The following is a 22,737-nucleotide window of genomic DNA, read 5'->3' as shown; positions in this document are numbered from 1 at the left end:
ACGGCGTGCATGGGATGCATGCCCTGCTAGGCTCTGCGACTCGGGATGCCGATTCGGCCGCAGGTGGGGCGGTCGGCCCGGCTGGGGCCCCGGAGCCGTTGTCTGCGAGTGCCTCGAGTGTGCTATTGAGCTCTCCATGCTGCCATTTACATTGTCATGATGGTATAGCAGACCGACTGGCTGACGAGATGACCCGTGACGTGTAGTTGTGGCGGATCGGCGTTGTGTCGAACAAGGCTACGCCTCATCACAGTCACCTCCCTCGCCCCAAGTGATGGATCACAACACTGCAAACAACGGAGCAGCGCAAACAGCAGTCGGCAAGATCGGCAAGATCACCTCAGCAGGTCCAGCAGCGACCGAGCCGAGTGGCTTGGCTTGGCAGCTGTGCATCGACATTCATGCCAACTATCTGGCAGGCTAACGCGATGCAGAGCATGTACACGCCGCCAGCCGGCCCTCTGCCTCCCGCACCCGCGCCTCGAGCAGCGCCCGCTCCGCCTCGACAGCGAGGTACATATCCACCGCGGCCCTCCGCGCGTCCTCGGCCGCACGGAGCTGGGCCAGCAGGCGCGTAGTCGCGGCGTCGGGGGCTGGCCCGGCCGGCGCTCCTCCATCGCCGACATATGCGGGCGGTGCTCGCTGGTCGGCACGTCGCTTCCTGCTCGCCTCGAGGCTCTTGGTCGCCTGGTGTACCAGCCCGCGCCGGCCAAGCGCCTCCGACTCGCCGAGGGCGTGTTCTTCGCGTGCGGCGATGAACGCAGGCGCAAGGGACGGGTCGATCTGCAGTCAGCGCGTTGGTGGTGGGGCATGGCTCACCCGCATCTCCATGTATTCTAGCTCGTTGGCGATGGTGGACAGCGGCTCGCCGTCTTCGCCGAGCGAGGTGACGTGCTTCCCTAGTAGTGTCTCGGCTTTGCTTGTCATCGTCAGCTGCGCCGAGGGGGAGAGGGAAGGGGGTTGACTTACAGTGGCCCGACTGAGCCCGACTCGAGGCGGCGGAGGAGGTCTTGCGACGCGGGCCTGGGGAGGTATGCTCGGCGGGAGGGCTCGCCTGCTAGGAGGAGGGGTAACATGATGTTGACGGCCATGTGTGTGTGTTGGGGAGCATTCAACAGTTGACGTCCAGTACAAGCAGCGCTTATAAACAATATGTACTAGCATCCCCGACGTCATCCCGACAGCCGCGGAGGGGGCGGGTCGGCGGCGCGGCGTGGCGCACATCACCAGTCAGGACAACCACCACACCCGCGCACCGCCACACTCGGCGCCAACACCGCAATCACACACAATGCATATGCTACTCGTCCCTCGCCAGGAGGGAGAGGTTGTCCAGTGCCGGCAAGCTAGGCAGGATCAAGCTCGGCGCCGGCTTGCGGCGGACCGAGCGGGGCGGTTTCGGCGGGGCGACGGCGACGAGCGGGGCGGGCACCTCGACCCTGCCGAACACGTCCAGCCCGTCGTCGTCGTCGCTGGCACCACCGGCGTCAGCGTCGGTCCAGGCGTTGTAGAGCCCCATCTGCCCGATGTCCATCTTACGCCCGTCGTTCTCGTTGTGGCCGGCGAGCGGCCACGCTCTCCGGCCAGCAACGACCGCCTCGAGCCGGCGCACCTGGTCCGCGAGGCGCTCCTTCTCGTCCTCGGCCTCGGCGCGCGCCTCTTCAGCAGCACGCCACGCGACCTCTGCTGTCCTGCGCGCCGCCTCGCTCTCGACGAGCCGGCGCTCGTAGCTGCGCGCGGCGCGCTTCGCCCGGCAGTACTTGCGCTCGTCGGACGCCGCGTCCGTCGCCTGCACATAGGACGGCGGGGCGAACGCGAGCCCTGCGCCGTCGTCGAACGCCGGGGCCGCCTCCGACTCGTCCTCGCCGAACGGGAGAGATCCAGAGCGCGCCATTGCCCGCAGCGTCGCCGGCGTGCGCTGTAGCCGCCGGATGGCGGCCACGGACGAGTAGCCCAGGATGTACTCGTCCCGAATGGCAGCGAACGCCCCGCACAGGTGCACGAGCCCGCCGTCGGTGACGAGGTCCAGCTCGATGTACTTTAGCTTGTCGACGACCAGCGCCGCGGACTTGACCCGCCCGAGCTTGTAGCTGATGTACGAGCGGAGCACGGCAACGGGGTACTGCGGGCGCTCGTACGCCTCGTCGGCGTGCAGCGCGGCCTTGACGTCTTGCGACGTGAACATGGGGTTGACCTGGGGGCGGCGTCAGCGCCACTCCAACCACCCCTCGCCCGCGCACTCACGTAAGAGCACCACACGTAGTCGTCGTCAATGTAGGTGTACGGCCAGGGCGGGTGGCCCTCGAGCGCGCGCTGCAGCGGCGCAACGAGGCCGCGGAGCCCGCTCTCGCGGCGCCGGTCGCGCGGGGACGCGGCGGCGCTTGACTCGGCCGGGGCTGCAGGAGGAGCAGGAGCCTGCGTGTGCGCCTGTGGACGGGTGGGCGTGCTAGGCGTCTGCGGGCCGGGTGTCGAGCGCCCAGAAAGCGGCGAGCCGAGCAGCGACCGCCGGAAGCTCGGCGGCGTAGAAGGTGCCGCAGTCGAGGTGCCCATGAGCGCGGCGAGGCTCGGCGCGTGCGCCTGCTGCGTCGAGGGGCCATGCGGCGGCGGAGGCGGCATGGCGCGCTCCTCTGCCAGCGCGCCGAGGCTGTTGAACGACCGCATGCCGAGCGCCGCAAAGCTGCCCCTCGCCGGCGGGGGGAGGCTCTGCGGGCGCGGCAGGCGCTGTTGCGCGTGGGATGGGGTACGCTGCGAGGTCGTGCTGTAGCTCATGGTTGTGGGCGGACAGCTAGCAGACACACGTCGCGCATAAGTACAAGTCGAAGAAGAACGACGAGCGAGGTCCTCGCCCTCCCTCCCTCGTTGTCGCACTGCCCACTGCGGCGTCCTCGCTCTCCCTCAATGTCGCTCACTCGCTCGTTCGCACGCATGAACAACCGACCGATGCTACAACCCACTGGCCACAGGATGAACGCCCATGTGAATGCCAAAGACGCCCGGCGGAAATGAAACGCGGGTAGGTTGCGGGAGGCCTGCAGGCCGCCTGGCCACATTGGCCGTATTCCAGTGGACAGTGGGCGACAGGAGTAGGGCAAGTAACGCGGCTAAGACGTCTCGTCCTGGTTCCTGTACTCGTCCTGCATGCCCCAGCTGGATCACTGGGGGTAGCGACATTACGAGGCCCTGGTACGCGGCGCGTTCCACAGTCACGTCGGTCGGCGGCTGTCCTGTTCATGTCACCGCGCGACGAGCCGGCGACACGAGCCCCTGCTTCCCCTTGCACTCTCGCTCAAACGCAACGCTGCAGCCGACACGAGCGAGTGAGCGGCTGCTGCTCCCGACGACTACTATGGGCTACTGCTGCTGCCGACGGGGCTCGATGCCGCCGTCACAGTAGTCACAACTGCGCGACACGACCTCCTGCCTCCTCCTGGCGTTGCGGGATGCGGAAGAGGCAGCACGGGGTGGGGGTTTCGGCGATGTGGGCGGTGGGAGACTGCAGCATTGGTCGTTGCGATTCATATGCTCGCCGTTCGCCGACTCGGCGCCGCGCGAGCCAGCAGCTGCACGCTGGGGTGGCAACCGTGTCGTGTGCAAGTAACGTCAGTCAGCCGGGAGTCTGGTCTGCGCCGACGCAGTCGCTTCATCATCACTTCAAACGCTATCCTACAGTACAACACGACTACCACTTCTCCTTCCACGGGCTACACGCAGCGTCAGCAATGCCCCCTACCTCCCTCCAACGCAAACTCACCGCACGTCGAGCTCCTGCGTCCACGCCGTGGGCTTCTGGTTGATCAGATCGACGTAGACCTGGGCAATGTCCTCGGGGTCGAGACGCGTGCCCTCCTCCTTCTGCTCGCCCCAGCGCTCGCGCACGCGGGGGATATCAATCACGCCGTCGATAATGACGTTGGCGACGTGGATGCCCTGCGGGGCAAACTCGCGCGACAAGCTCTGCGAGAGCGAGCGGCGCGCAAAGACTGCCGGACTAACAACGCTGAAGCGCGCGCCGCCGCGCCATGCGCCGGTCGCCGAGGAGAACAGGAGCGTTCCCTTGGGGAAGTGCTCGTTGGCGAGGAAGTCGCGGATGAGGGCCTGCGAGAAGTCCCATGCGCCGGCGCTACACGAGCGAGCGTTAGCGAGCTGTCCGCGGCCACGCCACCGCCAGGCGCACGCTGCGCGTGCACCTGCTCCACTCACACAGCGCTCAAGCTCGTCGCAAAGTCCTCGGCAGAGTGGTCCAAAAAGCTCCCAGGCTTCATCTGCGCAGAGGCATGCACGATGCCGACGTCGATGCTCGCGCCAGGCCACTTCTTCTTGCCCACGTCAATGGCCGCAGCGATCGACGCCGCGCTGCCGTCGTATGTCGCCGCCACGAGGTCCTCGGGCTTCGTGTCGAGCTTGAGGAGGGGGAGGGAGCCGGGGAGGGAGCGGCTGAGGAGCACGAGGTGGTGCGTCTTTGCTAGGGCGCGGCTGGGGGCGAGCGAGCGTCAGCGAGCGAGCAGGAGGACCGCCGGTCGGCAGAGACGAGGCAGGGAGGTGGTGGGTGGTTGCAGAGGGAGGCCCATCGCGACTCACGCAATGCTCGCGCCGGTGCCCGGGCCAGCACCCCAGATGACTGCAATACGCTTCGCTGCTGCTGCCATTGTGATGATGATGGTGTGAGAGGATGCATGCTCTCGTGGCCGTTGTCGAGCCTTATAAACCACGCCCCAGCAAGCACGTCAGTCGTCGTCGGCGTGGTCCACCTCCACCGTCCACGCCCAATGCCTGCTTTGTCATGAAATCCGTCATCCCGCCGCGGTCACTGACCGAGGAGATATCCGAGACTTGTGTCGACGCTGATGCATGCAATCACTTCATCCTACAACATGATAACGTCTAGATACGTACTACATGCCCATGGGCTGGCTGGCCTACTACTTTGACAGCGCTTTCAGAAACGCAGCCTCGCGCGCCTTGCCCTTGCTCCCGAGGCCGAGGTTGGGCGGCAGCAACGGCACCGAGGCGGGACCGGCTCCGCCAGGAGAAGGCGGCGGAGGGGGTAGGGGTCTAGCCTGCACCTCGAGCGGTCTCGTCGGCACCTGCTCGAGCGGCGGGCCATCGATCCACGACCCGGGGACATTGGGCCCAGGGGTCGGCGGCTCGAACCCTCTTGTTGTCGTCGCTGGGAGATTGGGCGATCTAGGCGGCGGCAGCGGGGGTGCGTTGCGGATAGGGCTGGCTGGCGCGCGGCCGGGATGGCTAGGCGGTGGGAGCACAGGGCCGAGCGTCGCTGGCTGCGGGAGTGGTCTCGTGTCGGGGTGCGACGGCGGCGGGGGTAGTGTCGGCGACGGCGAGACGGACGGCTGGGGGATATTGATGGCGGGGTGAGTCGTCGGTCGTGGCGGAAGCGGCGGCGACACGATCGAGGGCATGGTCCCGTGTTGCAATGTGGGTGACATTGGAGGTGCGAGAGGCGGTGAGACCATCGCCGGCAGAGTCGCGTGTTGCAGCGTGGGGGACACATACGGATGCGGCGTCGGCATTGTCGACGGCAGCGGCGAGACATGCGGCATCGGCACCGGCATGGTCATGATGGGCGGTGAGGGCTCAGCGACGTAGTGCGTCACTGGCCGTGCAGGGATTGGCGGTGGCGACGCACCGTTCGCCACTACCGGTCTCGCAGGCAGCACAGGGCGCATGTAGCTCGAGTTCATGCGGGGCTGCAGCGTGTCGGGGAGGTCGAGTGCCGAAGGCGCCGGCCTGGGAGGAGGCGGCGGGGGTACCATCGTCTCCGGCGCAGAGACGTACACCGTCGGCGAGACGGGCTCGGACGTGCGTCTGCTCCATGTCGAAGTGGATGACTGGCGCGAACCGTGATCCCATGGTGCCGCCGGCGCCGTTGTCTGTCTGCTTGGTGTCGGGGGTTCGGGGCTCGTCGTTATCCGACGCAATCCTGAGCTCGACGACGCGACGGCGGGCGGTGACGACGTCGCCTCGCGCTCTCGTTCTCGTTCGCGTTCACGCTCACGTTCCTGCTCACGCTCGTACCGCTCCCGACTGGCCTCCTCGGCGATCATCTTGAGGTGGACCTCGCGCTCCTCCGCACGCTCTTCGCGGCGTCGCAACTCCTCCTCGCGGCGTGCGAGCTCGGCGGCGCGCTCTTCACGCTTGCGCAGTTCGTCCTCTCGCCGCATGAGCTCGGCTTCCCGAATCGCCTCTTGCGTCGCCCGCTCCTCCTCCCTGCGAGCCAGCTCGGCTTCACGACGCGCAGTTTCGGCCCGGCGCTGCTCCTCCTGCTGCACACGCTCCGCCTCGCGCCGCGCATCCTCCGCTGCACGCTCCTCTTCTCGCCGAGCGAGCTCCGCTTCGCGACGTGCAGCCTCCTGCTCCCTCCTGCGCGACGCTTCAAGCAACGCAAGCGACTCGAGCTCGGCACGTGCAGACGCCATGGCAGCAGACTCTAGCGTCCCGACGCTATGCCGCCCCGCCGTCGGTGACGTCGCGACCCCTGGTGGCGACGACGCGAGCTGCGTGACGGACAGGCGGTGCTGGTTCGACGGCGACGTTGCGCGCGCATCGCTCGATCCTGACCGTCCAGGGATTGCCACGGGCGCAGAAGTTATCGAAGCCGGTCTCGTCGGCCGTCCCTCCCCACTTGGGTCGACCATCGCGTACGCGGGTGGCAAGTCAGTGACGATGTCAGTTGACCTGCGGCGGACGCGAGGGCGCGTGGCTGCAGGCGGGGCGGGCACGGGCGGCGACTCGACTTGTGCTGGTGGCACCGGGTGTGATGGGCCGGGGGCTGGGGCGGTTGTTGCTGTCGATGTTCCTGCTGCTGCAGCCTCGGGGATGGGCGGCGACACGGGCAGGATGTTGCCATGGCGCCTCGGCCACGAGCCTGTGCGCGTCGGCGCTGACGACGGTCGAAAGTTGTCAGGCCCTGCCGGCACCTGCAGGCTGCTCTGTGCTGGCCCGCTCGTCGTGTCCGGGATTCTGATGGATGGCGCTGTTGAGAGGCCAGCTGTTGGTGGTGCCGGTTGCGCCGCCGCCTGTTGCTGCTGCTGGGGCGGCTGACTCGGTGGCGGGATCATGAACGGCGTGACGCGCAACTCTGACGCGCCGCCGCGCAGGCCGAGCGTGTTGCGCACCTTGCCAAACGACTCGGCATAGTATCTCGGTAACTGTCGTCAGCGCGCGGCCTTGGCTCTTCACTCACCCGCTGCTCGAGTGCGTCGAGCTTGGCGTTGACCTCGTCATCACTACGGCCCTTGAACCGGCCGCGTTTCGCGCGCCCGTACGCGAGGAGCACGGCCTCGGCATACAGCGGGTCAAAGGGCGCGGGCGGGGCGAGGGCCTCGATCGCGTCGTCCGACGTGCTGATGCTCGACGGCTAGACAGAGTCAGCGGCGGCGACAGGGAGCAACTCAAGCTCACATTTGGCCGCGAGCGCATGTCGCCAGGCCGTGTCTGCGCGATGCCCGACGCGCGCCCAAACATGCCCCGGTCTTGCGCGTGGTGCTGCATGTGCGGCAGCGACAAGTGGCCCGGCGGCACAAACGCGACGCTGTGTGGCCGCTGGTGCTGTGCTCCGTGGGCGGCGGCAGCGGCGGCGGGGATGGCCATCATGCCCGCTGCTGGTTGTGGAGGGGGCTGGCCGAAGCCTCCGGGGTGATTCAAGTGTTGTTGTGGAGGAGGGGGCCGCATGCTTGAATCGGGTGCCCACGAGGACATTGCGGCGGAGGGTGGAGGTGGTGGCCGTCGTCAGTACGTGGTCGATGGTGATGTGGAGAGGAGTGTGATGGAGAGATGGTAAGACACGAGTGATGGCCATAATGGCCGCTCTGGTTTGTTATTGTCACGGCATGCTGCTGTTCACTCTCTCCTGGCGTTTGATCCACCCGGGCGACTTTTTGCGGTGCATGCAGTCGAGAGCTAGGCGACCTCGCCCACCCACTGCCCACTGCAGTACTGCTATACATGCATGATGTTGTTACATGACACACGACTGACTGACAGTTCAAACGCCCGTCACGCCTGCTTGCGATGCAGCGTCACCACCAGACCCGCCCTTCATGACGTCGTCGGCGTCGTCGGTTTCGTCGACGCCGCCACCGGCAACCACGCCCGGCAATCTCACGCAGCACACGCCCTGCTCGTCACTCACAGAAGCACACGCACAGTCGAGTCCATCCGTGCACCGCCAGTGCCCTCGGGGTGGACAGGCGCCAGTGCACGCACGCCACGCCCAACGAGGGCCCCGGGCCCCAACCACCTTAGCCCAGGGGCCGCATCGGCGGGCTAGGCGTGGCGAGCTGCGCCGCGACATACGGGCTCGGCAGCGGGCTGAGCAGCGGCGGGATCGGGCTGAGCTGGGGCGAGCGGAGCGGCTCGAGCCGGCCAGAGAGCGACGGAGAAAGGTGTGCCGCGAGGCGCGGGCTCGCCGTCGACGTGCCCGGCACCGACGAGTGGGCCGGCTTGAGCGGTAGCGCCGGCACGGCGTACACGTGTGGCTGCGGCGTACTGAACTTTGCCAGTGGGGGCCGCTGCGGCGGGGTGTGCGCTACTGGCGTCGGTGGGGCCGGGGCCAGCGGCGCGAGGATGACGGCGGGGGTCTGCGCCGTTGCTTGATGAGGGGGTGGTGGGGGGCGGGCGGCGGCGCTTGGAGGAGGTAGCGGGGATATGGGTGAGAGGAGGGGCGGGGCAATGTTGGGCAGTTGCTGCTGGCTCATGTTGCTGTGGTTATTGTTGTTGTTGCTGAAGAGGTATTGATGTGAAGAGGGTTGTCGTCGAGGAGGTGGTTGCTGTCGTTGTCGTCGGCTCGTCCGAGCTGCGCTGCGCCGTCTTGGCTCCTTTTGCTCGTGTGAGTCGCCGCCTGCTCGGCTACAAATGTGGTCAGTACGGGTATATCGTTTGCTCCTCGCTCCCTTGCTGCTCCAACCTCGTCATGCAATGCTGCATGGGCCAAGGGAGTGCAGCAGGGACGCAGCACCCACCCTGGCAGGTAGCAGGAGCGCAGCGCAAGCGCCATCCCCGCGTCGCCGTCGCCGTCGCCGATGACGGCACGCATTGCAGGGTGTAGTCTGCAGCTTGCCCGCCACCGCCGTCACCGCAGGACACTAAGCCACTTGGCGGCCCCACTGCCTCCACTACCACCCCCACGCCCTCACGACGCGGCATACTGTGTCCTTTATGCATGCTACTCTACACGCTATATGCATTGTGCCTCGGTGCTCACACAGTGTACCCCTTGACCGCCTGGCTTGTCGCTGCGGCTCTTGGTGCTCGCGGGGCAGGTTCTCCGACTATGACGCCGCCCATGTCCGCCAATGCCTTGGCGGATGCCGCGTCGGCTGCAGCTTTCATGGCTGCTGCCTGCGCTGATGGCTGCTTGGGCCCCGCCGCTGCCTCCTCTGCCTTGCGCCTCTTGACCTCGGCCATATCCCAGCGCGCTGCTCCAGTCGTGGACGCCTTGCGCACCGCGCCGAAGCGGCTCCGTCTGAGCTTGGCGAGCAGGGCGCGCCACTCTGGCGTGCACCCGTCAGCTGTGAGGTGCTCGACAATGTCCAGCGCGGTCAAGACCAGAGACTCGTCGATGTCGTCGGCTAGCACCTGCGCGACCTTGAGCCACTCGGTCTGTCGCTCCGCTGTGCGTTCCATGCCCTCCAGCACCCGGCTCACGCCGAGCCACCTGGGGCCCTGTTTCACGAGGCGAGGCGACTTGCGGATGTGTGCCACAATGCCGTCGGCAGGCGCATCGACATTAAGCGTGTAGTTGTACAGGTGGGCCGCGTCCTCTGGAAACACGGCAGTATGCTTGCCCAGTATCTCGGCCACGGCGCGCATGGCCTCCACCGCGCGAACGCCTTCGTGCTCCTCATCAAACTCGGCACTGGCGTCTTTGCGCTGGCTGTAAAACTCGGGCAGGATGCTCTTCGTCACGCGCTCACGAAAGTGGCGGCTCTGGGTGTCAAGAGGAAGGTCGGGTTTGGGGACGAGTCTCTGGACGGCTTCACAGAGAACGTAGATGGAGACGTCGTCTCTGGCGAGGCGGCAGAGAGCTCGACCAGCCGCAAGCGGCCCCGGAGAGCGGGCCGAGGTCTTGGGATCGGTAGACAGTTCTAGGGAGAACAGGTCGCGGAGAACGTGAAGCATCGCACGTTGGTGGTCCTGTGTTAGGTACGGTACGAGGGCGGCGAGGCACTCGATACACGCCGTGTCGCTGAGGTTGTGCTGGGCCAAGGTGCCGAGGTGAGACGCCAAGTGCTCTCGGTACGACAGGATGATGCCTTGCGGCCGGAGTGACCTCAACGCCGGGTAGCTCTGCGGCGACTCGAGAGCATCGCCGAGCAGGTCCCAGCCCGAACTTTTCTCCTTACTAAGGAGGCGAGTCGCGATTGCGTATAGCCTCTCTTGCGCGCCGTGTGGGGTCACGGCGATCGCTTCGATGGTGGGGCCGTGGATGAGCTCCATGCGCACCTGGGTAGCAGGCAGGCGGTAGGCGACGATGGCGAAGGCGGCTACACCAGCCCGCTCGTGCACGCTCCAGCGTGTGTCGGCAAAGAACTTGACCAGCATCTCGACCATGTTCGAGGGCAGTGAGAAGCGGCTGGCGGTGAACATGCACTGCAGGTGGAACGGCTGGACGTAGCGGCCGAGCCACGCATCGAGCTCGCCCTGGGTTACCTTTGCCTTGTCGTAGACGGGCGGCTGGGTCGCGAGCATGAACATGCCGTAGAAGCCATCGCGCCACCGCCCCAGCTTGATCGAAGGGCAGCGCGCGAGTGCAGAGTACGCCCAGCGCGACACCTCGGCGTCCCCGGACGCGATGTAGTCCTCTGCGATCCGGTTCCCGCCACGGATGGTGGAGAGGACACGGAAGATGCTCTGCCACACGCGGCGCGACGCGAACGGGTTGGCGAGTGTGCGGCGATACGTGCGAAGGAGGGTGTCGACCTGCTCGGCAGTCCAGGCAGCGGTGCACCGGCCGTCGGGGAACGGGATGAAGACTTCCGGCTTGTCCACGCTGGACCCGGGCAGCGGGGCGGAGATGTACGGCTCCAGGAGGTCGGTGTACCGTTTCCCGAGATGGACAGCGACAAAGTCCAGCCCTGCGACGGAGGGATGGCGCGCGAGGACCTTCTCGAGGCGGGCGCGCTGCGTCGCAGGCGGAAGGAGGTAGTGGTACACGAGGTTCGGGACGAGCGTGCGCCAGTGTGGCGTGTCGGCGAGCTCGGAGAAGAGGAACGCGCCAATGTCGTCGTGCAGCGCTGGTATGGCGCGCGTGTGCGGGTGCAGCGCGGCGGGCAGCGAGCCAAGCAGCGAGAAGCTGCCGCGCGCGCGCTCGGCGTCGACGTGCGGCTTAAAAAGCGAGTAGATGTTGCGTTCCTGTCCGCGGCGGTGCACCAACACGGGGAAGTCGATCTCGAGCTCGCTTCCCGCCTTGTCGACGATCGCAGCGAAGCAGCGCACGAAGAAGTCGACGTGGGGCTTCGAGTCGGCTTTGGCTTGGATAACCCCGCAGACGAGGTCCAGCAAGACTTGCCTCGGGGCGTCGGTCGCCTCGAGCGCCGACAAAACGACAGGCTCGAGAAGCGGCATCATGTCGTGGTGGATGAGACGCGGCGGCAGCGTGCCGAGCGACTTGGCGACCGCGTACGCGACCTCGGGGTCTGTCACGCCGAACCGCGACATGGCCGCGACCGTCAAGGCCAAGAGCTGCGGGACGCCCATGCGCGCGTTGAGCTGGATCAGCGCGCTCGCCGCGGACGCGCGCGCGCTCGTCTCGGGCCAGCTCATCGTGGAGAAGAGGATCTCGTTCCCGTCGTTGGGCGGTAGCAGCGCCACCCACTCCATCTCCTCTTCGAAGCTCAGCTCCGACTTCATCTCAGCCGCCGCGATCGGCTCGGCGTCGCGCATCGAAAACGTCTTGACAATGTCCACCCAGCGCACAGCGCGGCCCTTGCACGCCGTGCCGACTGTACACCGCAGCGTGGGCGGCATGTCGCGCAGGAACACCGACAGGACTTCGGTCTCGCCCCGTTTGGCGAGGTGCACCGCGTAGTCTGTCACCTGGGGAGCGCCGGAGCGGCCGAGCCTCCGCAACAGCCGGCGCGAGGGGTCGAGCGAGTCGTTTTCCTTGAGCGCGAGCAGCGCCGCACCGGGCATGACGTCCGCCAGCGCGGTAAGGAACGGGCGCGTGCTCGGCGCCACGGCCCGCGGCCACAGGAAGGGCACGAGGCGCGGCGCGCGCTTCACGAGCGCCGCGAGCGCGAGCCGGTACCTCCGCGGACGGAGGGCGTACTTCTCCTCGCGGGACATGGCGCCCTCGAGCGACGCTTGCAGCGCGCCCGGGTGGCGCTTCGCGAGCGCGCTCCACCGCCCGACGCGCTCCAGCAGGGCGGGGAGGAAGCGGGCCTCGACGTCGCGAGACGCGTAGGGCAGCAGCGTGGCCGCGACGGGCGGGTCTTCCTCCACGGGCAGGGCGACGAGCGTGTCGACCACGCTCGTGCGCGTCGGGGCGGACAGCGCGCGCGCGAGCCGCAGGCGCGTATCGAGGCTCATACCGCCGGCCTTGAAGGCGGCGAGCACGTCCGCGTCGCTCACGACGTCGAGCGCGCGCAGCGCACATGCCTGGGTGCGCGGGTCCCGGTCGGCAATGTGCGCCGACACCCAGGGCACGAGGCGCGCGCCGACCGCGACCCCCGCCGCGTCGAATGCGTCGTCCGGGGTCCCCATGTCCTCTAGCGCGGCGACGAGCTGCGCCGCGCCGAACCGGTCCGCGCGGAGCGCCGCCCCGCTGCGCGAGGTGCGTTCGATGCGCGTGGAGTTTGGATTGGGCGCGGGGGCGGGCGCCGCGGGGGCGGGGGAGGCCGACGCCAGCGTCGTGCTCGGCGACGCGGTGCTGCGTGCCCGGGCAGCGGGGGACGGCGACTCGAGGGTGGCGCTCGACGCTCTCGATGTGGCCGTGGCTGCGGCTGGTTCGGACTGGGACTGGGACTGGGGCTGCTGATCCGGCTGAGCCGCCGCCGCCGGCACCTGCTGGCGCTGCGCGATCGACTGCTGCGGCTTGGCATCGGTGGCGCCCGTCTCTGGCGACAGCTGCAGCGGCGACGGCGAGTGGAGGAGCGCGAGCTGGACCGGGTCTGGCGCTGGCGGAGTCGCGCGGCTGTGCGTGTGGGTGTAGCTCTCTTCAATGTTGTGTCCGTGGGCGGCGGCAGGGGAGGGTTGCTGATGATGCTGCCCCGGCGCCACGGGAGGGACGGTGGGGTATGCCTGCTTATGCTGCTGTGGCGGCGGTGCGTACGTTTGTGCTGGGTATGCTTGCGGCGGCGGGGAGGCGTAGAACTGCTGTTGCTGTTGCGGCGGCGGTTGTGGAGGCCATGGTGGGTGCTGCTGCTGCTGTCCCGGCGGAGACAGGGGGTATCCTTGCGGCTGCTGCTGCCCCTGCTGCCCGGAAGCGCCGTCGCGCCCGTCCTTCCTGAACGCCGACTTGAAGCGCTTCATCGTGTCGACGTCGTCGGTGGACGCGTAGAGAACGACGACATTGATATCAGTTGTTGTCGCGTCAATGATGTCAGCTGTGTTGTCTTGGATCAGTCGTCACGGGATGCGGGGATGATGGCCTCATGCCCGCTGTGATGTGCCCCTGGTGTCTGGGCGTGGTCTTGGCTGGCCTTGATGCCTCACGAGTGAGTGAGTGAGGCAGTGTACGATGCAGTGCTGCGATGTAATCGATGCCTGTGAGGTAGAGTGAGTTCGATGCACGATGTTGAAGCGTCGTCGCTGCTGCTCGTGGCCATCTCGTGGCAATGAATGACCATGGCCACTGCCGATGCCGTCGGAATCGGACAGGAACGATCGTGTCGGCCCCGCCATCTTGGTGCTCCGCTCGCTCCGCTCGAGTTGCGAACTCTTGCAGTCAGTGGGCTAGCTGAACCTTGTGCTCCTCCTGCTCGCTTGGGTGGGGTCGTTCCGATCGAGCTCGCCGCCATCGTCATAGGCAAGCGCATGGTGGAGTGCACCTCTGGTCGCAGGTATCAGCGATATCCCTCCAGCCAGCAGCGCTCGGAGACATACATCCGGAGCTCCTCAGCTAGGCAAGTCTGGAGCGCGCGTGCCGTAACCTCACACACCACACACCCAGCGGACATAGAACGCGTGAACTTGGTCGCTCCATGACGAGGAGCTGGCTGGTCAGGTGCATCACTTGCTTGAGAAATGAGAGCGAGCTAAAATCAACTCGCCACACAAATCTCGCTAGAACGCCGCCATTCGGAGGAATGGGGCCGGCCGGCGTATGGCTCGTCGGTCGTCGGACTGGCGGTCGTCTCTCTTGCTGATTACGCCGAGGCATGTACAGGCGAGGGGAACGAGCACGCAACAGCAGTAACAAGCGAGCATAAGCAGAAGAAAAAGACGTCTACAGTGTCTACTACAACAGCAAAATGATGGCACACATGGGCAGGCAGAGAAGGAGGGCGAGGGCGGATATCCGAGGACGAGGCAAACAGCCCCTGAGGGTGCGCGGGCACTAATCCGACGCGGCGAGCAGATGGGGCTGGGTGACCTCGAGCTCTGCCGTCCCCCTCCTGCTGGGCGGGGGCGAGATGCTCCCCTCGCCCTCGCGCTCGACAATGTACGTGAGGACGGGGGAGAATCCGAGGCCGTGGTCGTCGCGGATGGTGGCGAACGCGTGTGCGCAACAGCGGAGCTGGGGCGCAGTGTCAGTCTGCGGTCGTGCGTTCGTGCGCTCGCACCACTACCCACATCGTTCATGATCAACACCTCGCGCTCGACAAACGCGAGCCGCTTGCGTATTGTCTCGCGGTCGAGCCCCTCCACCTGCTTGGTCCACACGTACGCGTTGACGACGGCGACGGCAAAGCTGGGGACGTCAGCGGCTGATGGATCGATAAGCGCAGGCAGGGTCCACTTACTCGACGTCCAAAGGCCGGTCTGAGAGCGCGGCATACACGTCTCTGCCGTGGCGGATGGGCGGGATTTGCATCTGCCTCGCGTCAGGTGGCTGATACACGCCAAGCCAGCCACTGCCTGCTGCACTCACCATGGGCGGGCTGTTCCTCCGCCAGTTGTCAATCTCGAAAAACTTGGAGTTCCAAGCTTCGTCGGGGTCGGTGAATGGCATGGTGGTCGACTGTCCAGCCCTTTCCTCTCCCATGTCATAACCTATCTCGGGCGGGCGGGCGAGTGTCGCGTTGTGCGTGGAGGTGTGCGTAGGTGGGTGGGTAGAGGGAGGTGTGGTGCGGGTCGGTAAGAGGTTGGAGTAGTAGGAGCCACTGTTTATTAAACCGCCGCGAGCCGACTAGGAAGCTAGGAAGGAGCCTGTGATGTCCCAAGGAACCTTGCAGGAGCGTTGGTGTTTGTTGCGATGCTGACGCTGGAGCGCTGGAGTCTGGAGTCGGGAGTCCGGTGTCAACCTCGGCAAAAGAGGTTAGTTACAAAGGTTGTACGCGGGTAACGTGTATTGCTTGGAACAAGGACAAGAATAGGTCGTTTGTGTGGAATACACCGCAACAGAGAGTCGTTGGCGGGGGCCTGTATACCTCGGGCGAGACGGTGGCGAGGCGAGCCTTGTGCCTCTGTCTACTCTGCTCTGCAGACGAGAGAGAGATCGCTTGGGATGGGTGCGCGCTCCACAGCGGCGACCTACTTGCAATCACTACTAACCGGCACCAGCCGCGCCGCGCCGTTCCGGGATGCGTGCCGACCGCCCGTTTCCAGGCCTCGTAGTGGTATAGGGGAGCGCGCGGGGGCGTGCCACCCACCCACCCCTCTGCCCCAGTGCGCTCCCGAGGCCGTCCCACGAATCAGATTCCATATTGCATCCACCATTCTCGCTCTCGGACATGCCTCTAGTGCGAGTGCGACGACTGCTCTGCCGGGTCGGCATCGATGCACGCCCGCCCTGCACTAAGAGGCAAGATGGGTGGGGTGTGCCGCCGCGGGTTGCCGTCTCGTGCCATTGGCATCATTTTCTATATACTGCCACGTCGCGACGTCATCGAGGAGCCACGCTGGGCACGCTGTGCATATGGACATTTTCCGACCAAGTTTGCGCGCTAACTGGCCGGCGCGCTCCACAACAACAAACCCTGCCTGCCCCTGCTGAGACGGACGTGCCTCGGGCCTTGACTCTAGCAAGCGAGGTCGAGGTCGAGGTCGGGCATGCAAGCACTTGTCTGCTTGCTTGGAGGGCAGTCACCCGCGTGCCGTGTGTCTACAAGCTCGCCGTGTATTCCCCCGAGCATCATCCTCGGCGCGAGTCTCGGGACCCAAGCTGTACCTCGCCGCCGTTTCCGACGGCTCGTTCCAGCCCCAGGCCCCGCACACAGCTTCCGGCGTCACTCGGGCGCTTGTAATACCGGAAGGTTGGTTGGAATGCTCGCATGCAATTCAAGTGCAGCTCGCACACCGTGGCCCCAAATCTGCTTCCCGCCCACCCACCGCCCATGTGGTCAGCAAAACACACATGTGACCACGGGGCCGGCTCATACCCCGCTATACAGCCACCGCGTCATTGTCGGCAAAGTCGGGATCGGGCTACTAGTCGTGGGTGGTGGTGGCGCCATTGACGAGAAGCGTAGATGAGGTATCCTGTAGCATCGGGAGGACCAGTGGGAGGAGCATTGTGGTGGAAGTGCAGGGTGCTCTTCGCGTCGCTAAAACCAATACGCGCCGCCGGATTTCGCCGAAAATCCTTCTGCCCTATGGCTCAGTTGGCTAGCGCGTGGAGCTGTTATTAACTTGACAACTCCGAGGTCCACGGTTCGAGCCCGTGTGGGGCAGTAATTTCGGTTTTTGCAGGACACCCTCCTGTCATCCTTGACTTTGTCTTGAGTCCCAACATACCTCCAATGCATGTTGGATTCTAGCCTTACGTAACATTGATTCTGGCCACAGGCCGACGCCGCTCTACATGTGCGTGCGTGCAACTATCTTTCTATGCAACCATTCTTCTCTCTACTAGCGTGTAAAACCCAACAATGCACAAACAATACAAAAGGTCTGAATCACACAACAAAAGCTGCGGCAAGGCCGCTCCCAGAATTCCAAGCCTCACCTCGCCTCGCCTATCTCAGCCCCCGCTCAGCAGTGAGCACGGCCAGCGCACCCTCGAGCTCCCTCCGCCGTTCCCTCTCCTCTCCAAGCGCGCCTTCGAGGTCCTTGACGCGCGACTCGAGGCGCGCCACGAGGCCAACCAGCGCGCGCACCTGGTCCGCGAGCGCCGACGGCGCAGGTGTAGGCGCAGCAGAAGCAGCAGCAGCAGCAGCAGCAGCAGCGTCAACAGCCTGCACATAGCTAGGGGGCACATGCTCGCCCCGCTCGGACGCGGCGTCGCGGTCGACCCGTTGCCGGTCCGCAAGGGCAGAGAGCACGCTCGACGGCCCGAGGCCACGCTCGCGGCGTACCTGGGCGAACGCGTCGGCCGTGTGTGTCAGCTGGTGTCGTCAGCAAAACACGACTAACGCACGCCCACTACTCACCCCGCGCGCGACGACAACCTGCCGCTCGAGGGCGAGCAGCTTCTCCGCCACCTCCCTGGCGGCGGCGCCCCGAGCCTTGTAGTCGACATACGCGCGGATCACGGCCACGGCAAAAGGCGCGTACAGGGCCTCTTCCTTTGCGAGCCACTGCTCGACCTCGCTCGCGAAGCGCAGCACGGGCACCTGGGGAGGCGAGCGTCAGCGAGCCGTGGGCGCTTGAGGTATGCAGGAGGTGCGACGTACCTGCCCGCTCTGGCGGCGTCCCAGCCCGTCAACGTACGCGTACCGATGATCCTCGGGGTTCGAGTCGTTGGGCGGGACGATGTACTTGCTCAGATGGAACGGCTCGCTGCGGCCGCGCGCGGTGAGCGCCATGGCTTCGGTCGGGGAGGTGGGATGGGGGTGGGACATTGTGACAAGAGCTCGGCTGGGGGCGGTCTTGAGGCGCCGACGCGCGGTGAGCTGCGGCTACTGCCCGCTTGTGTTGCTGCGAGTGAGTGGGAGGAGATAACACGCCAACATCGTTCCAGTGAATGGGACACTCCGCTCACGGACGCCAATGGCTGCCAACCATTGTCGGCTTAGGCCGTCTGCGCAGCGCGGGGGGCGGGCGGTGTACATGCGCGCACTGGGCCGTCAACGAGTGAGTAGCGTAACGTGGCATTGTGCGTGGTGCGTTGGGAGGGAGGCAGCTATACTGCTCATACTGCTATGCAGAGTCGCACAGGCCTTGCCTGACGTCGGTGGCATCGGCATAGCCGGCACGCCGAGTGGCAGGCGAGCCAGCGTCACTCCCGCTCCACCTTGGCGACATTCGGAATAGATGCCAGTGGCCCCGCGGGACAGCGAGTACGCGACGATGCATGCCTGCGCCTCTGACACATGATGAGTTGAGACATGAGTACATCCTCCGGCCGGCAAGTCAGCTCGGCATCCTGCTGTGGTGGCCCACATGCCCCTCCTCACGCCACACCGCGCGTCCCGGAATACCTCCCACCCTCGTCTACACCCACCGACCGGGCAGCCGAGCGCCCGCAAATAGTCGCCGACGAGCTGCATGCCTACAGTAGCTCACACGGTAGCGCGGAACGCGCAGCACGTCGTCGCACGCCGACGACCAGTGCGATATCGGAAGGTCGCACCGGGTGTCAACAAGACTCTCCGGTTCGGAAAGCCGAGCGGGAGGTGACATGATAAACCTGATACCATCGGAAGCTTGCTGCTTGTTGGCGTTGTGCTCTGACTGATTCTTGTTCTTGTCGACTTGACATGCGCCTTGGCCACTCTGACACGGCTGCTCACGACATGTTCTGACAACCGCTGGATGGACGACTGTGTGCAGTGTGGAGGCCCACACGACTCACCCCGCTTCCGGTCTCCTCCTGTCTCAAACGCCGTAACGCAGTCACCGGCCTATCTCGGGCGCTCTGTCGGGGCGGGATGTGATGGTGAGTGAGTGCCGCTGTACATGTTGTCAAGGTATATGCTGATGGAAGGACAAGCAGTGAGAACAACAACGAGCAGTGAGAACAACGGCGATGGGAACCAGGAGGGCGATTGTCTCTCGCAGGAAGCTGCCACCTCTCGGTCATGTCCGAGCACGTTGTCGCTCCACTCCACGAGACCTACACGAGTCGAGTCACCCTCACCAAGACACAAGGCGTACCCTACCTGCCCAGTGACCTGACCACTGCATCCCCGTCGCCCCCCACCACTCACAGATCGCACAACCTATTGCACAGAGCACGCCGAGTCTGTTCCACTCCTCTACTCCGAGCGAGCGCAGCACCGTGCATCTGTCACATCAACTAGCACGGCTGACGCGAGATCGTCGCGAGATCGCACGGCCGTTAACCAAGTACAGGAGCAACTATTCCAGATTATCCACAGCTCAGCTCACATGATGACGTCGCGGGGCTAGCCATCAGCCGCGGTTGGCGCGGGGTCAGACGCCGCGCGGGGGCGCTGACACCGGCTGCAGTGGTATGCACAGTGACCGCCTGTCGCTCATGTCCGCTGGCGATGGCGACGGCGTTGGCCACGGCCAAGAGCAAGTGGAGCTGTAAGTATTCCAGATTCTGATCCGCACGACACCATCCATCACACACGTTGCTGTCGTCGTCGACAATGGCGAGCAACTCGCCTTTGACGGCGTGCTGATGCTTCTTCACGCTCATTATTCCAGATTCTGGCCCATTATTCCAGATAGGCCCCGCCCTAGCGTCCATGCATGGTGGCAAATAGATAATGATAGCGAACGGCGGTGATGGTGTGACTGTTGATGGCGAGCACGCCACTTTTGGTGGGTGTGGCGAACGTGGCGAATTGGCGGGGTGGGTGGTGGTTTGAAGATCTGGCGGTGTGGGGCCGTTTTTGGGTGGGCTTGGTGCTGCTGTGTGTTGGGTTAGCTTGGGCCTGCTTGCCAAGGCCTGCGTGGACTCCCTGTGTGGACTCGGCTACATGGATGTCTGTTTTGGGAGCTTTGGGCCTGAGCCAAGAGGTGGGGAGGCGAAGTTGACGGCCGCATGACTACCAGCGGCGTAGGAGTGGGTGGTGAGCACCAACTACGGCCCGTGAACCACCCCCGCACAGTAACAAGAATCCAGATTCATCCATACAGCTATAGACATATCTACGATGACCCTGCGAGCGAGGCTCGCTCTATACGGTGCTTAGGCACATTTCGGAGAGAGATGACAACATGAAAGGAGACAACTAGTGGAGGAAGCGGAAGTCGACACGCTTGTTGCCCTTGTCCGTGGTGGTGGCAATGTAGTGCTGTTTCTCCTCGCGGGTCCAGCTGTTCCACTTCTTCGCCCGCTGGTTGTTACGCCAGATGTACCACCCCTTCGCGAGCCAAAACAGCACCAGGTTGGCGGAGATGATGCCAAGGAGGGCGCGGTTACCGCGGTGGTAGAAGGGCGCGTCCTTGGGCTGGTAGATGTTGGACGCGATGAGCGACGAGGCCTGCACGAACATGTTGTACAGGGACGACGCGACGGTGCGCGTGCGGACCGAGCCGGCGTTCATAGAGTTGAGGGACACGAGGATGGGGTGCGGGTACGGGTATCCCTGCACGAGCGTGAGGAGCGCCCAGCGGCCCCACTTGGACGTCGAGTCGGGGATGCTGATGATGGCGATGAACATGACGAAGAGCCAGATGGGCGCGATGGACGACACGAGGACACGCTCCTTGATCCGCTTGGAGAGGAACGCGAGGCCGAGGTTGCCAAAGATCTGGATCACTTGAGACGGGATCGTGAGCAGGTTGGTCTGGAAGGTCGAGTAGCCGAGCGACTTGAGCGTGAGCGTGAAGTACGCGCCGACCGTGCCGGGGCCAATGAAGGTCGTTAGACCGAGAATGTAGAGCGGCCACATGTCGTAATCGGACAGGGAGCGCCAGAAGTCGTCCAAGCCAAGGCCCTCGCGGTTGTGCACTGGGCGGGTTAGCGGGGAGCAGGCAGGCAGGCGACAGGGTCAGACGTACTGGAAGACTTGGTAGGGTCATCACGCAGGACCTTGTTGACAATGATCGTCTCCTCGCGCTCAGTGAACCAGCCGTGCCCTCGCAGCTTGCTGATGACCGTCTTGTGGGTCTGCGTCGGGCCGGGAGGGAGGTAGAAGTACGCGAACACGCCGACGAGGAAGGTAAGCGTGCCCTCGATGGCGAAGAGCCAGCGCCAGCCGGGGAGGTGGGTGTGCTCGCGGAGCTTGAGGATGCCCGCTGCGAGGAACGCGCCGATGATCGTAGTGAGCGTGAGCGAGACCCAGAAGAAGGACAGGCGGATGGTGAGCTCGGCCGCGGTGTAGAAGTAGGACAGGTACAGGATCGTGTCGGCGATGAAGCCACCCTCAATGAGGCCGAGGAGCGCGCGCGTGATGAAGAAGGACGTCTTGCCAGTCAGACCGACCTGGGCGATCGCGACGGCCGACCACGACATCATCTGGATCGGGATCCAGACGTCGGATCCGAGCTTCTTTGAGACTGTTGTCGCGTGAGCTCTTGCACTCCCCCCCCCCCCACAACAACCACTTACTCATCTGCGAGGGCAGCTCGGCAAACAGGAAGCAGCAGTAGAAGATGGTCTGGCCGACGTTGTAATCCGCCGTGGTGAGGTGGAGGTCCTTGAGCATGTTGTCCGAGAGCGCGTTGGAGATGTTGCCGCGGTCGAGCTGGAGCGCAGCGAAACAGATACAGGCGACGAGGGCTACGCGGAAGTCGAGCTTGTGCAGGAGCGCCTTCTGCTCGGCGGGTGTCCACGTCGCGCGCGGGTCCCAGCGGTGCTTGTTCTCGTACTCGTCCGGCGGCTCGTAGAACGTCGCGAGGATCTCGGACTCGGCGGCCGTCGGCTGGCCCAGGTGGTCCTTGATGTGGAGGCCGTGCGGGTTGTCTTCCTGCGTGCCGTACTGCACGTCGGGCTCGTCGGCGGAGGAGACGGCGCCCTTACGCGTGGCCGACTTGGGCGACTGCGTAGACGAGTCGATCGACTTCTCGTCGTCCTGCAGCGAGCGCCGCTCCGGCTCGCGGACGGACGTGAACCCCTGTGTGTCGACTAGAACGGGCGTGGCCATGGTGATGGTGGGGGCGGGTGTGGTACTTGCATTCCACTACGACCTGCCTGGTTATAAGCCGCTCCATTCACATGCGTCTCATCGCACCAAGCGACACCGACTACACCACGTCCGCCCGCCATGTCGTCGATTGAGGTGTCAAGCACGCATGGCAGATGGAGCGATGAGCACCAACCCGTGTCCATGGCGCGATACTGCTGGATCTTGATACCACCTAGCGCAGCCGCGCCAGTGGCAGGCCGCGGCGGTACAGTCACAATGCCCCGAACGCCAGAGCGACAGATAGCATACAATAGCATTGTCGGCAGCAGCTGGTCAGCCAGCCAGCGGGGTTTGAGCCCTGAAGGCCGGCTTGGGTGGACTAAGAATGGCTCTGTGCGTCAGCCAAACGAACAGCAGCAGCAGCTCGCCAAGGCCGAGAGCAGCCACGGGCAGCGAGCTAGGCGACCCGAGCGACCACGCAGCTCTCGCATAGTCGTACGCGTCACTCGTGCTCATGATGGTGAGATTTCCGAATAGTTGTTGCCGTAGAGACGGAGTCGTGGCCGGAGATAAGGCTGGGGAGAGAGTGAGTGAGTGCCACATTGTGACGGTCGCGTGGCGCGTGGCGTTTGCGATAAATGTCGTGATCGGTAAAATGATAACGCCATTTTAGTTTGATTGCTGCTCACGTCGC

General features: G+C 65.0%; 9 protein-coding genes and 1 non-coding gene across 10 annotated transcripts; 1 reads left to right on the top strand and 9 right to left on the bottom strand.

Annotated features, from left to right (window-relative positions):
* Positions 1 to 420: 420 nt before the first annotated feature.
* On the bottom strand, positions 421 to 1,091 carry LOC62_05G007725 (uncharacterized protein; the record flags this gene model as incomplete). The annotated part of the gene is made up of 3 exons (XM_062774246.1): positions 421 to 783; positions 820 to 919; positions 970 to 1,091. The coding sequence occupies 3 exons, from the start codon at positions 1,089 to 1,091 to the stop codon at positions 421 to 423; spliced, it is 585 nt and encodes a 194-aa protein (XP_062630230.1).
* A 209-nt stretch (positions 1,092 to 1,300) lies between these two features.
* Positions 1,301 to 2,769, bottom strand: LOC62_05G007724 (uncharacterized protein; the record flags this gene model as incomplete). The annotated part of the gene is made up of 2 exons (XM_062774245.1): positions 1,301 to 2,194; positions 2,245 to 2,769. 2 exons carry the CDS (start codon positions 2,767 to 2,769, stop codon positions 1,301 to 1,303), a joined length of 1,419 nt encoding a protein of 472 aa, XP_062630229.1.
* Positions 2,770 to 3,647: 878 nt separating this feature from the next.
* Positions 3,648 to 4,673, bottom strand: SH0585 (putative oxidoreductase). The gene is made up of 4 exons (XM_062774244.1): positions 4,579 to 4,673; positions 4,201 to 4,473; positions 3,752 to 4,120; positions 3,648 to 3,701 (listed from the first exon to the last, which is right to left on the bottom strand). The coding sequence occupies exons 1-4, from the start codon at positions 4,644 to 4,646 to the stop codon at positions 3,680 to 3,682; spliced, it is 732 nt and encodes a 243-aa protein (XP_062630228.1). The 5' UTR covers positions 4,647 to 4,673; the 3' UTR covers positions 3,648 to 3,679.
* Positions 4,674 to 4,834: 161 nt separating this feature from the next.
* PF13_0198_2 (Reticulocyte-binding protein 2 a) lies at positions 4,835 to 7,801 on the bottom strand. The gene is made up of 3 exons (XM_062774243.1): positions 7,420 to 7,801; positions 7,202 to 7,375; positions 4,835 to 7,166 (listed from the first exon to the last, which is right to left on the bottom strand). The coding sequence occupies exons 1-3, from the start codon at positions 7,714 to 7,716 to the stop codon at positions 4,920 to 4,922; spliced, it is 2,718 nt and encodes a 905-aa protein (XP_062630227.1). The 5' UTR covers positions 7,717 to 7,801; the 3' UTR covers positions 4,835 to 4,919.
* Positions 7,802 to 8,258: 457 nt separating this feature from the next.
* LOC62_05G007721 (uncharacterized protein) lies at positions 8,259 to 8,714 on the bottom strand (the record flags this gene model as incomplete). Its single annotated transcript, XM_062774242.1, has 1 exon — positions 8,259 to 8,714. One exon carries the CDS (start codon positions 8,712 to 8,714, stop codon positions 8,259 to 8,261), a length of 456 nt encoding a protein of 151 aa, XP_062630226.1.
* Positions 8,715 to 9,216: 502 nt separating this feature from the next.
* LOC62_05G007720 (uncharacterized protein) lies at positions 9,217 to 13,488 on the bottom strand (the record flags this gene model as incomplete). Its single annotated transcript, XM_062774241.1, has 1 exon — positions 9,217 to 13,488. One exon carries the CDS (start codon positions 13,486 to 13,488, stop codon positions 9,217 to 9,219), a length of 4,272 nt encoding a protein of 1,423 aa, XP_062630225.1.
* A 900-nt stretch (positions 13,489 to 14,388) lies between these two features.
* LOC62_05G007719 (uncharacterized protein) lies at positions 14,389 to 15,497 on the bottom strand. The gene is made up of 4 exons (XM_062774240.1): positions 15,050 to 15,497; positions 14,922 to 14,992; positions 14,752 to 14,869; positions 14,389 to 14,695 (listed from the first exon to the last, which is right to left on the bottom strand). Exons 1-4 carry the CDS (start codon positions 15,161 to 15,163, stop codon positions 14,516 to 14,518), a joined length of 483 nt encoding a protein of 160 aa, XP_062630224.1. The 5' UTR covers positions 15,164 to 15,497; the 3' UTR covers positions 14,389 to 14,515.
* Positions 15,498 to 16,706: 1,209 nt separating this feature from the next.
* On the top strand, positions 16,707 to 16,791 carry LOC62_05G007718. Its single transcript is given in 2 exon segments — positions 16,707 to 16,744; positions 16,756 to 16,791. It is a non-coding gene; the product is annotated as a tRNA-Asn (tRNA).
* Positions 16,792 to 17,075: 284 nt separating this feature from the next.
* LOC62_05G007717 (uncharacterized protein) lies at positions 17,076 to 17,864 on the bottom strand (the record flags this gene model as incomplete). The annotated part of the gene is made up of 3 exons (XM_062774239.1): positions 17,076 to 17,444; positions 17,490 to 17,672; positions 17,733 to 17,864. 3 exons carry the CDS (start codon positions 17,862 to 17,864, stop codon positions 17,076 to 17,078), a joined length of 684 nt encoding a protein of 227 aa, XP_062630223.1.
* Positions 17,865 to 20,204: 2,340 nt separating this feature from the next.
* YIL166C_3 (putative transporter) lies at positions 20,205 to 22,061 on the bottom strand (the record flags this gene model as incomplete). Its single annotated transcript, XM_062774238.1, has 3 exons — positions 20,205 to 20,926; positions 20,977 to 21,474; positions 21,527 to 22,061. 3 exons carry the CDS (start codon positions 22,059 to 22,061, stop codon positions 20,205 to 20,207), a joined length of 1,755 nt encoding a protein of 584 aa, XP_062630222.1.
* Between the last annotated feature and the right edge of the window lie 676 nt (positions 22,062 to 22,737).

The sequence above is a fragment of the Vanrija pseudolonga genome, chromosome 5 (genome assembly GCF_020906515.1).
Source record: "Vanrija pseudolonga chromosome 5, complete sequence".
Classification (NCBI taxonomy): domain Eukaryota; kingdom Fungi; phylum Basidiomycota; class Tremellomycetes; order Trichosporonales; family Trichosporonaceae; genus Vanrija; species Vanrija pseudolonga.
Note: the sequence above shows the minus strand (reverse complement) of the source record. Positions and strands in the feature narration are given on the sequence as shown.